The following is a 12,280-nucleotide window of genomic DNA, read 5'->3' as shown; positions in this document are numbered from 1 at the left end:
CGCTATTATATTGTGACTATTTTATTGATATTATTTGAATATTGTATAACTCTCGTTTTATTGTTAATTTTGCTATTATTTTATAGGCATTTGCTTGCTAAATTACACCTATTTTAGTGTTATTTAAGTATGTATATACTTTTTAATTTATTTTTAATTTGTTGAGAAATATTTATTTAAATATTTTTAGTGTATTATATTTTTAAATTTGTTTTATATAAAAATAATAATATAAAAATTTTAATACTGGCGGTCGGGCTAGGCTTAGATATTAGCATTTTTATTTGGGCAAAATTTTAAGTCCATTTTCAAGTTGCCTAAAAAATGGACCTAAAATTCTATTGAGGCTCAGCCCGGCCAGGCCAAGATCACCTCTAATCTGGGTATTGGTGTATTTCTTGGTTACTAGTGCTGCTCTTGTTCCTGCACCTCTAATCAAGTTCAGATACTATAGGGTATTTTTATATAAATGATATAAAAGAAATAAATAAATACCAGAATAAGATAAGAAGATTAATATTTACGGACAAAGAGAACAGTAAACAATTGATACCGCTTACCAATCGATGGCACCCCTTTATTTTTTTTTTAAATATTTAGACGCAGCCTGATGAATTAGCCTGATGAATTAGCGGCATCTGTATTTCAAACCAAAATACAAAAGTTTTTACAATGTGGAATAAATCGAAAAAAAATTATCTTTTTATTAGTGGTTGCAACTTGTCTGGCGCACCCTATTATTATTAATTTTTTAAATTATTTTTTGTCCCAAGCAAATCTAAGATAGCCCATAGTCTATTATTTTAATTTTGTCTCTAATGGATAGTATCCATGGGAACAGTGGCGAATACCATCAACCTTTACTAACAGAACCAAGTTCAAATCATGAAGAATCAAAACCAGAAGAAAATATATGGAGAGATGAAGATGGCGAAGAAGGACTTAAGTACAAGACTATGGATCAAAACAAAGAAGCTATGGGTCATCGTAGGACCTTCAATCATCATTCCTGTTGCTTCTTACTCCATGAACATTATAACCCAAGCTTTTGCTGGTCACCTTGGTGATGTTCAACTTGCAGCTATTTCAATAGCCAATACGGCCATCGTTGGCTTCAACTTTGGCCTCATAGTAAATTTTCATTAGATCAGGCTTTCTTTTTTGTTCCATTAGTTTTCTTTTTACCATATTTGTCTCTTAACATTAGTTTTCTTTTTTCACTTTACTATAATTAGGAATGGCGAGTGCTTTAGAAACCCTTTGTGGACAAGCTTTTGGTGCTAAACAATACCACATGTTGGGCCTTTACATGCAAAGATCATGGATCGTTTTACTCTTTTGTTGTTACCCATTTACGTATTTGCTACCCCGGTTTTAAAGCTATTCGGACAGCTGGACGACGTGGGGGAGATGTCGGGGGTGGTGGCGATTTGGTTGATACCTATGCACTTTAGCTTTGCGTTTCAGTTCCCATTACAAAGGTTCTTGCAAAGCCAGTTGAAGACTAGGGTGTTAGCCTATGTCTCGTTTTGTGCTTTAGGGGTGAATGTGTTGACGAGTTGGGTGTTCGTAAATATGTTGGATTGGCGTGTGATTGGTGCTTCATTGGCGTTGGATATTTCATAGTGGGTTGGAGCTTTGGGGCTTTATGGCTACACTGTCCTCGGTGGGTGTCCTTTGTCATGAACTGGTTACTCGATGGAAGCATTTAATGGCTTATGGCTTATGGGGGTTCCTTATGGATATACATAAGGAGAGTACAAAAAACAATTTTTCTTTTAAAAATAATAGGGTGCCATCTGGGAATAAAAAATTATTATTATTTCGTTTTATTTATTATCCTTTTAAAATAAATTCGTATTTTGGTTTGAAATATAGGTATCATCAATTTAAATAAGAGGGTGCCGTCAATTAGTTAGGCAGCACCAATTATTTACTGTTCCTTTTATCTAGTTTCGTGAATATTAATCTCATTTCTCTATTCGATATTTATTTATTTTAAACTACTTGGCTATTATAATTAGATCTAACAATTTATGGATATGTATCGTATTTTTATATTTATATAAATTTCTTTGATATGTTAATATATAATTTGCACGGTAAAATATTATGGAGCTCTCTATATTAAGAGTTAGATTTTATTTTATCTCATTCACTATAAGATGAGTAAATTAGTTCTTATCGTTAGATCAAAGAACCAATTGATCTTTTTGTTAAAAATTTCATCCATTTGTCTTGTTAAAATTGATATACTAGGACCGATTTTTAATAATTTAAATGGATAAAAATTTTAACAAAATAATTATTTTACTCTTAATTTAATGTACGGAGATTAATTTACCCTTTTTTTAAATAAAAATAAATTACGAATCTAACTTTTAGTAGAAAGAGCTCCATAATACTTTTACTTAATTTGTAAATATAAATTTCAAAATATTTTTATATTATTATATTGTTTTCCATATTATTTCATCATTTGTGTAATACATTAATTTTCCATACTTTTTATACGTTATAAAAAAAATTTAAAATTTTCAACCCAAAATCATGTTTTCAAACATTCCAATAAAGAAATTTTATACACAAATTGGATGAGGCTGCTTCATCTTTATTGAAACTAAAGTATTTGCGAGTTAAAGCCTTCCCCTTTCATCCAATCCTTCTACTGTTCCTTTCTCTGTTTCAAATTCAAATCCTTCATCTTTGCAACCGTGTCTTCTCTTTAGTTGAAGCACTCTTCTTTTCCTTTCTTTGTTATTACTTCCCTTTTCATCTTCCTTTAAACCTTTCTTTACCAAAAAACCCCACAAAAAAACATGGCTTTGGTGGGTGAAGCTTTTCTCTCTGCTTCCATTGAGGTGCTGCTTGATAGGATTGTTTCTGCCGATGTTCTGAGGCTTATCAAAGGAAAGAAACTTGAAGCTGTGCTGCTGAACAAACTCAAGCCAACCTTGATGTCGGTGAAAGCAGTGTTGGATGATGCTGAAAATAAGCAGATTGCCAACCCAAATGTCAAAAGTTGGACCGATGAGCTCAAAGATGCTGTTTATGATGCCGAGGACCTCCTGGACGAGATCTCTACTGAAGCTCTTCGGAACAAGATTGAATCAGAATATCAAACTACTAATATGAAGCAGGTTAGTAGCTTTTTCTCTTCTTTGAATCCTTTCAAAGATGGGGCGCAGTCAAAGCTAGAGGAGATCCTTGGGAGACTAGACAACCTACTGAACCAAAAACAGATTCTGGGTCTGAAAGAAAACTCTGAAGGAGAAAAGGCATTTCAAAGAACGCCTGCAACTTCTTTGGTGGACGAGTCTGATGTTTGTGGTAGAGATGATGAAAAAGAAGAAATAATGAAGTTGTTGGATCCTCAAAATCTGCCTAAAAATCAGGTAGATGTGATTCCCATTGTGGGTATGGGCGGGCTTGGAAAAACCACCCTTGCCCAATTGATCTACAATGACCCCAGAGTGGATAAATGGTTTCACCCCAAAGCATGGGTGTGTGTTTCAGAGAAATTTGATGCTCTCAAGGTAACCAAAACCATTCTTGAAGAAACCAAATGTAGCTGTGATGGAAACCAGAACTTAAATCAGTTTCAACTTAAACTCAAAGAGCAGCTGTTGGGAAAGAAATATCTAATCATTATGGATGATGTTTGGAATGAAAACTATGCTGTGTGGGAGCAGCTCAGCATTCCTTTCAAATTTGGGGCTCAAAATAGCAAGATTATTGTAACCACACGTAATGAAAGTGTTGCCGACATTATGAGGACTATTCCAACTTATCCTCTGAAGACCTTATCTAATGATGATTGTTGGACGTTATTCGCAAAGCATGCGTTCGTTGGTACAACCCCAAGTACGCATCCGGATCTCAAGGCAATTGGTGAAGCAATCGTGAAAAGGTGTAACGGCCTTCCTTTGGCTGCAAAAACACTTGGAGGTCTCCTTCGCTGTAAACTAGACGCTGATGAATGGAACAAAATCTTGCATAGCAATTTTTGGGACATACCAAATACTGCAAGTAATATTCTTCCAGCGCTAGCATTAAGTTATCATTATCTTCCTTCACATTTAAAGCGATGTTTTGCTTATTGTTCAATTTTTCCTAAAGATTACGAATTCGAAAAGGAAGAACTTATTCAATTATGGATGGCTGAAGGACTTTTACAGCTTTCGAAAGATAATGGAAATCCAGAAGAACTGGGTAACGAGTACTTCAAAGATTTGAGATTGAGGTCCTTTTTTCAACAATCAAAAGGAGAGAAATCTTGTTTTGTCATGCATGATCTAATTAGTGACTTGGCTAAATCTGTCACCGGAGAATTCATCTGCAGATTGGAAGGGAGTGGTGGTTCTTGTGTAATAACTGAAAAGACCCGTCATTTGTCCAATGTCCAAGAATTTTATGATGTGCGACAAAAATTTCAGAGCTTACCTAAAGCAAAATGTCTGCGTGCTTTCCTAACTGTGAAGTCTTCTTCCTATTGTAGTGTTAGCAATGTGCTAATGCATGATTTGTTGATGAAATCAAGCTTACGAGTGCTTTCTTTGGCTGGGTATACAAATATCAAAGAATTGCCAAAAGAAATTAGTAACTTGAAGCATCTACGAAATTTGAATCTCTCAAAAACTTCAATCACAAGGTTGCCAAATTCTCTGTGTACGGTGTATAATTTGCAAGCATTGACATTGCATGTATGCAGTGACCTTGTTGAGTTGCCGAGAGACATGGGGAGATTGATCAACATGCTTTATCTTGATATTAGGGGAACAAAGTTAACTAGGATGCCAGAAGGGATGGGTAAGTTGAAAGATATTCGAATCTTAACAGATTTTGTTATAGGTGATCAAACTGGCTCAAGCATTAATGAGTTGGGAAAGCTCAAGCACTTACGGGGAAGACTTGCCATTTCAAGACTGAAAAATGTTGTAAATGCCAGGGATGCCAAAGATGCCAATTTGAAGGATAAGGTTAATCTTAAGGAGTTGAAGTTGACATGGGATGAATATTATGATATTGCTGGTGACTCAAAGCATGATAGAGAAGTATTGGAACAATTGGAGCCTAATACAAACTTGAAGCATCTAGTTATCGGAAGTTACAAAGGCAGGAGATTTCCAGAATGGGTGGGGCATTTGTCCTTCTCAAATATGATATCTTTGGAGTTGCAAGATTGTAAATTTTGCATATCTTTGCCTCCGCTTGGCCAATTATCATCTTTGAAATCTCTCTCCATTTCTGGGTTCAGGAAAGTTGTAATAGTTGGCGAGGAGTTCTATAGTAATGGACAAGCTTCGACTAAACCATTTGGATCTCTTGAAATCCTAGTGTTTGAGAATATGGCTGGGTGGGAAGAATGGTTGTGTAGGAGTGATGAAGCTTTCTCCCTTCTGCAAGAGCTACGCATCAGGGATTGTCCAAAGCTAATCAAGTCAATACCCAAACACCTCCCCTCTTTAAAGAAATTGGTGATTGCAAATTGTGAGAAGCTTGAATGTTTTCTCCCAAGGACACCAGGCATTTGTGAACTTGAGTTAGAAAGATGCGATGCACTGCAATTGGAGCCATTGCCTTGTGGGCTTCGAAAGTTGGGCATCAAAGGTTCGAGTATGAATGATTCCATATTGGAACAGATGTTGAAACACTGCACTCATCTCGACGAGTTAATTATCTCTGGTTGTTCTAATATCAAATCCCTTCCTGAGGATAGTGTGTCTATTACACTGAAAAAACTGAGGATCGAGCAGTGCAAAGCTTTTAATCATTCCAAAATCTTCTTGTATACATCCCTTGAATCTCTGAAGATAAAAGGTACAAAGTGTGATCAACTGGAATCTTTCTCATTAGGACCGTTTCCTATGCTAAAGCATGTTGAAATTTCTGGATGTGAAGACTTGAAGTTTTTTAGTGCTGCTTTAGAGGGCTCTCACCACCAGCATCTAACATGTCTCAATTCTTTGGAAATATAGTGGTGCCAAAATTTGAAATCTTTTCAAATTGAAGATGGATTAGCTGTAACCAATTTGACCCGGCTTACGCTTTTGGGTTGCCCTAGTTTAAAGTCATTGCCAGAGCAAATGCACTCTGTCTTTCCATCCCTTGAGGATTTGAAAATACTTGTATGTCCAGAAATAGAGAGGGTTCCAAAAGAGGGTTTGCCCTCCAAATTAAAAAGAATTACAATCGGAAGCAGTGATAAACTAATTGAGAGCTTGATTAGGAAAAGGGAATGGAGTTTGCATACACTCCCTTCTCTTACAGATCTCGAGATCTCATTTTCAGAAGTAGAGATGGAGTGTTTTCCAGATGAACATCTGCTTCCCTCTTCTCTTGAAACTCTCTGGCTCTCTCAACTTCCAAATCTAAAGAGTTTGGAGTATAAGGGGTTTCAACACCTCACCTCTCTTTCCAGATTGCTTATCGACAGTTGTCCCAAGCTCCAATCCATGCCCCCAAACATGCTCCCTCCCTCCCTCTCTTTTTTTTACATTAGGAACTGTCCTTTGCTGGAGAAACGTTGTAAAAAGGAGAAAGGCAAAGATTGGGCCAACATTTCCCACATCCCTGTCATTGAAATTGGGGGTGAAGTCATGATGTAGAAGGGGCAGTGAGTGAGAAAAGAAGAAGTGAAGAGGGTGGTATTGCATTCATATTTGGATAGACATGAAACAAAAAGTGTGATGTGTAAGTTTGGTAGAAGTAGATGAGGAAGTTATGTTTAATGTTGAATTACAGCATTCCATTATGGAATATCAACTATCTTTTATTAAGTAAATTATTTATTGTTTTTATTTAGTATTATTACCATTAACATTAAGGTGTGTATTAAAATAAATTATTTTATTGATTTATTTTTTTATTCTTTAATTGTTTATTTTATTTAAAGATATATAAATAAATTGTAATAAAATGAACTAAAATAAATTTACAACTTTTGCTAATAAAAATATTATTTCAAACTTCACCGACTTACACCAATCAATTATTTAAATTTATTTTCTTTTTCAATTTTTTGAACTATGATACATATAATATACATGTGGATAAATAATTCTTTAAAAAATTGACACATTTTTGGAGTAGAAATTCAAAAATACGTTTACTAAGATTTATTTCTCTACAATGTTAATTATAAAATTAAAATATTATATCAAAATTTTAAAATAAATATTAAAAGTTTTAATTTCAAATTCAAAATGAATTTTTAAAATTATATAAAATTTTGATTTTCTTAAATTTATGAAATTTTACTTTTATAATATATAAAGAAATAATATTTGGTACACTATCAATAAAAATTTTAGATTTCATAAGTAGGGTTAGAGGTTAACAAATATTTTATAAAGATATCGTAAAATATTAAAATTAAAATATATAACAATTTTTAAGGTTCCTTGTCAAGTAAAAAAATATAAATTATACATGTGAATCAATACTCGCCTAAATATAAATAATATAAATTATATAAAATATAAATAATTCAAACATATCTACTTAAAAAAATACTCAAATTAAAAGTTGGTAGGGCTTGACTGGTCAACACTCGACCAACGGATAGTGCTTATGCAAAATGATTTATGGTATGTTTTGTTTATGTAATAGAGAAAATTTATGCTGCATGTTGCTTGAGTTGGATGAAAGGGTCGTTTAGTTAGTAAAATAATAAAAGTATAAATATTAGCATTCGCAACAAGCTATGTTTCTGAAACTCAGGATCAAGTGTTGGAAATATACATGTATTTAACACAATTATATTCAATTTTTTCTAAGTTGTTTTATATATCTAGATAACAGAGGCAAAAAATTCTTCACTGTAATAGCTACGAAGTAGTTTGCAGTCGACATGGTATATATCCTCTATCTTGTTTATTTTTACTAATTTGTCTCTAAATGTGGGTAAAGAGAAAAAAGCACATACTCTGAAATCAACTTGTACACCAACATTTACTCATTCATAGAAAACTATTTGCCTTGATTAAAAATGTTTATAAGTCATTTAAATTCATTTAGAACATTTTAATATGAGTTCTAGGTGACCAAAGTTGTTTAGGACCAAGTCAGGGTGTCCAAGGATCAAAATGACTTAAAACAAGGGAGGAGACATTGATTGACCTAGTTGTATCGCTACAAGTTCCTGTTATCGTTCAATTTTGGAGATTGACTTAGTTGTACCGATACATCTGATCTCTTATATCAAAATAAGTTTGTTGGAACAAAAAAAAAAATCTCCCTAAAATCACCTGTTTTGATAATATATACCAATTCATTTTCAAGACTTATAGGACTCAAAATTCATGTCCCAAACACCATTTATGCTTGTCAAAACACATCCAACAATATGACCACCAACATAATAATAGCCTTTCCAAATTCAATCATCAAAATTAGTTTACTTGGCACGCAAAAAACACGTGAAACTTGTAATAAACATTGTATAAAGATCAGTGCATACGATCTTAACCCTATATAAGTACCATTACATACATATATACATACCTAGACTACAATTTCTCAACATTATAGATACCACATCATCAAATGACTCCAACATCTATTTTAAATCTATGTACATGCCAAACTCATCTAATTATTCACAATGACTAATTAACTTAAATGAAGTTGAACAGTAATCTTTAGATGCCTTCGAGCTAAACGATCCTAATCTATCTCAACTTGTTACATGTGTACAGAACAAACATGTCTACACATTGAGAATTAGATGCGCAGTGAGACTAATATAATTTTAAATCAAAAGCATAAATCATTAAATAAATAGGCATATGCAAATAAAATTATAACTCATCTCAAAATTTTTGTTACAAATGCATTTTGTTATCATAGTCCACCCTCATGCACTATATTTTCTTTATTATCATTTATAAGCACCCTCAATGTATCTACATTAATTAACCATGTTTCAAACAAGCAACTACGATCTTTATACCTTAACCTTTATTAGCTGATTTCATGTTCGAAAACGTGTATTACCACAACAATACACTCTCATGACCCAACTGAGAATTGGAGCTAATGATATGTTCTTGACCCAAGAGGGAATTAGAGATAACATTGTGTTCTTGACTCAATAGGGTGTTTGAGAACTATTCTTGACTTAATAGGGAATTAGAGATAATAATGCATTCTCGACCCAACAGGGAATTATATAAAACTTATATATTTATATAAATTTTGATTTGTTAATAACTTGTATAATATAAATTTTGAGACAGTTTTCTTCATTATGCTCTTCTTATTTCTCATAACCTGATTTCACACCTTATGTTTTAATTATTTATTTCATATGTAATATTTGAGTTAAGGTTTTGGTTTTGTTTTAAGGATAAGTTTTGGTTTTGCTATTATGTCATTTTGTAGCATTGAAAATGATTGAATCCATGATAAAATTTCCACTCAATAATTTAGAGACATATCACATCAACATAATATACATTAGGTGGAGGACTTTGATTTTGAGACTCAACTTGTAAATGAAGAACCAATTTCCTGAGCTAGGAATAGTATAAATGGTTGCTAATCTGGAAAAACTAGATTCCATGAAATTTTATGTTATTTTTGAATTTTGACTATATATATCATAAAATAAAATCTAAAATTTAGGAAATAGAGTAAATGGGTTGATTGATAAAAGTAAAATAAAACTTTTAATATCAAGTTTACTTTTATTTATTGAATTTGTAATGTCATATTTATAATAAAGATTATATTGTTTAGAAGACTTATATCTAAAGAAATAATAATCATAAAAATGGTGATAAGTTGATATATCAATATTCTTTTTCTTCTACTTTATTCACTTTATTGCAAGTTTCAAGTGATTTCGTTTCTCAATTCATTTATGAATGGAATCATCAGTCAACACTTAAAAGAAAGTCCACTATGTAGTGGAGGCGCAAAGGCCTACGACTACTACCTTTATTTTTCTTAATTTAAAGTGAAGTGGGGCTAACCATACTATTCTCTTTTTCCTTGTACTTTCTTGACTTTGCTGCAAATTTGTTCCTTTTTTTTTTTCAATTAATTTATGAATTGAATAATCAGAGCTTCACCACCGAAAGCAAATAAAACTGTATGGCCTACAACTACCACCTTACTTTTTCTTAATTTAAAGTTAATAACTTGGTCTTGCCGGCAGCCACACCCACCTCTGGGCTACTTACCGGTCACCACTGTTTCAACAATTTTGTTTAGTTTTTAGTTTTACTCCATTGTTTAAAAAAAAAAACTGTTATGGTTGTAGTTTCAGTGCGCTTGTTCTTTTGGTGATTTTATTTTACCATGTTTTCAGTTTTCACTGAAAGTGGTGATGGTTTTAGTTTTGTCTCTAATCATGTTTTGACATATAAATGAGACCGATCAAGTAAAGGCACTACCAAATCTATTGGGAACTCAAAGAACCTCGTTAGGAGAGTGTTTGCAAAATTGGACTTTAAAATGTAGAGAAAGGTAGGCCATTAATACTTGACTTTTTGTGCATACGATGTAAAGAATCTCTTAGGGCTTCTAATGATGGCAAAGCTAAGATGTAAATATTAGCAAATTGATTAAAGCGATGCATCTCTGAATTTTTTTTAATTTTTTCCAATGCTGTGATTATTGTCAATTTATTTTTTTCCTTTATTTGAGTTTTTTTAAAGATGGTAATATGAGTACATAAACTTATAGTGTTATGCATTATACATTGATTGTTTGTAGTTCCTTTTAATGATAAGTACTTAGTAGTTCCTCTAAAGATAAAGGTATATGAAATGTCATTTTGATCCCCAGCAAAGTCTGCATTAAATCCCTTACAAACTAATGGGTGTAAACAAATAGCGCATCCTTCCACTAAAATAGGTTGGAATGCTTGTATACCTAATCTATGCAAAGTAAGCACTCTATTCAGCAATACATGATGTCTCCACATAACTTCTTGCAGTATTTCCCATACAATCGATCTTTTTTCCCAAATTTTACTCTTAGCAACTCTTATGTTCGGAGCAAGATGTTGTCTAATTAGACCGCGAATTACAAATGTCTGGAAAAGCTCTATTTCTATTTCGTGAGGCAATCCACAGCGATGTAATAAAAGTGAAGGGCCAATAACAATGACAGAACATCTCGAATAATCAACTTGTTTGCCAAGCTAAGTCTCGCGAAATCGTCTCTCTTTGCCTTAATTTATTCGGGGCTATTAGAGTAGGATCCACTTTTTGGGGAATATGAGTTGAAGTAATAACAAGAATATTTCTAGTGGAACATCTTTCACAATCTTTGGAGAGATAGTTCACTAATAAATCGAGGGATAAGTAATTCGCCTCATTCACATCTAGATCATGAATGTTTGGAATCCATATTATGCAAGGAGACATTGCTTTTAGTTATTTGAATTGAAGGGTGATATAAAATCAGTCTATTTCCAACATCATATCCATAGTTAACGTATTCATTATAGTTAGAAGCTCCAGCTCCGTATCAAGGTCACGATCAATAATGTCACTAGCATCAATATCGATATCATCAATAAGAAAACCTTTAAGCTTGTTATCTAGGAACTTGTTAAGAAATGTTGTATTGAAAGGAACATAGGAGTTTGTCATTAGGTATTTGACCAAATAGGATCGTCTGGTTCCTATAGAACCTATCACTAAAATACCCCTAGAGGGAGATAGGGCTAAGCGAAGCGAAAAGGGTTTTCCACAAGACAGTAAATGAAAACAATTAGCCCCACATAAAGTTTGTAAATAAGTGATTGCCTAATAATGAGCAAGGAATATCCGCCTTTCTGCTAAACGTGATGTATTGAACTCATAATTCATTAGATACTTTTTATGAATGTCAACTAAGTATCATAAGTAAATTGGTCTCGGTTGTTCAATCTTTTGATAACCAGAGTCATTCTTTGATAAATGATCACTATGAGTCAGACTCAATAGAATTTGATCAATCTTTTTTTCTTTCGTTAAGGTGGAGAACTCAACCAAGAATTCTCTTTCTTTATCATCAATTGAATCATTATTCGCAACCCATGATTCTATTTTCTCACCAATCCAATCACCGCTCACGTTTTTTATTTTTCTTATCAATGAATAGATCTCTTTACTTGTATGACGTAGATGTCTCGTATTTCTCAAAAAAAATAATTCGATTGATAGGATTTGGTATGATACTTATGAGATCGATGAGATTTATATTCAAATATTTCTTCTCAAAATGTATGGATTTGACCCCATAAGTGGGACTACAAATCCTACAGCTATCATTTGAGAATACA

At 32.9% G+C, this 12,280-nt stretch overlaps 1 protein-coding gene and 1 pseudogene across 1 annotated transcript; both read left to right on the top strand.

The window, feature by feature from the left end:
• Positions 1-927: 927 nt before the first annotated feature.
• On the top strand, positions 928-1,752 carry LOC128041030 (protein DETOXIFICATION 27-like; annotated as a pseudogene).
• Positions 1,753-2,555: 803 nt separating this feature from the next.
• LOC105770999 (putative disease resistance RPP13-like protein 1) lies at positions 2,556-6,820 on the top strand. Its single transcript, XM_052631504.1, has one exon. It carries the CDS (start codon positions 2,820-2,822, stop codon positions 5,976-5,978), a length of 3,159 nt encoding a protein of 1,052 aa, XP_052487464.1. The 5' UTR covers positions 2,556-2,819; the 3' UTR covers positions 5,979-6,820.
• Positions 6,821-12,280: the final 5,460 nt, after the last annotated feature.

Source organism: Gossypium raimondii, chromosome 5 (assembly GCF_025698545.1).
Source record: "Gossypium raimondii isolate GPD5lz chromosome 5, ASM2569854v1, whole genome shotgun sequence".
Taxonomy (NCBI): Eukaryota; Viridiplantae; Streptophyta; class Magnoliopsida; order Malvales; family Malvaceae; genus Gossypium; species Gossypium raimondii.
This window is presented reverse-complemented; position numbering and strand designations above follow the sequence as displayed.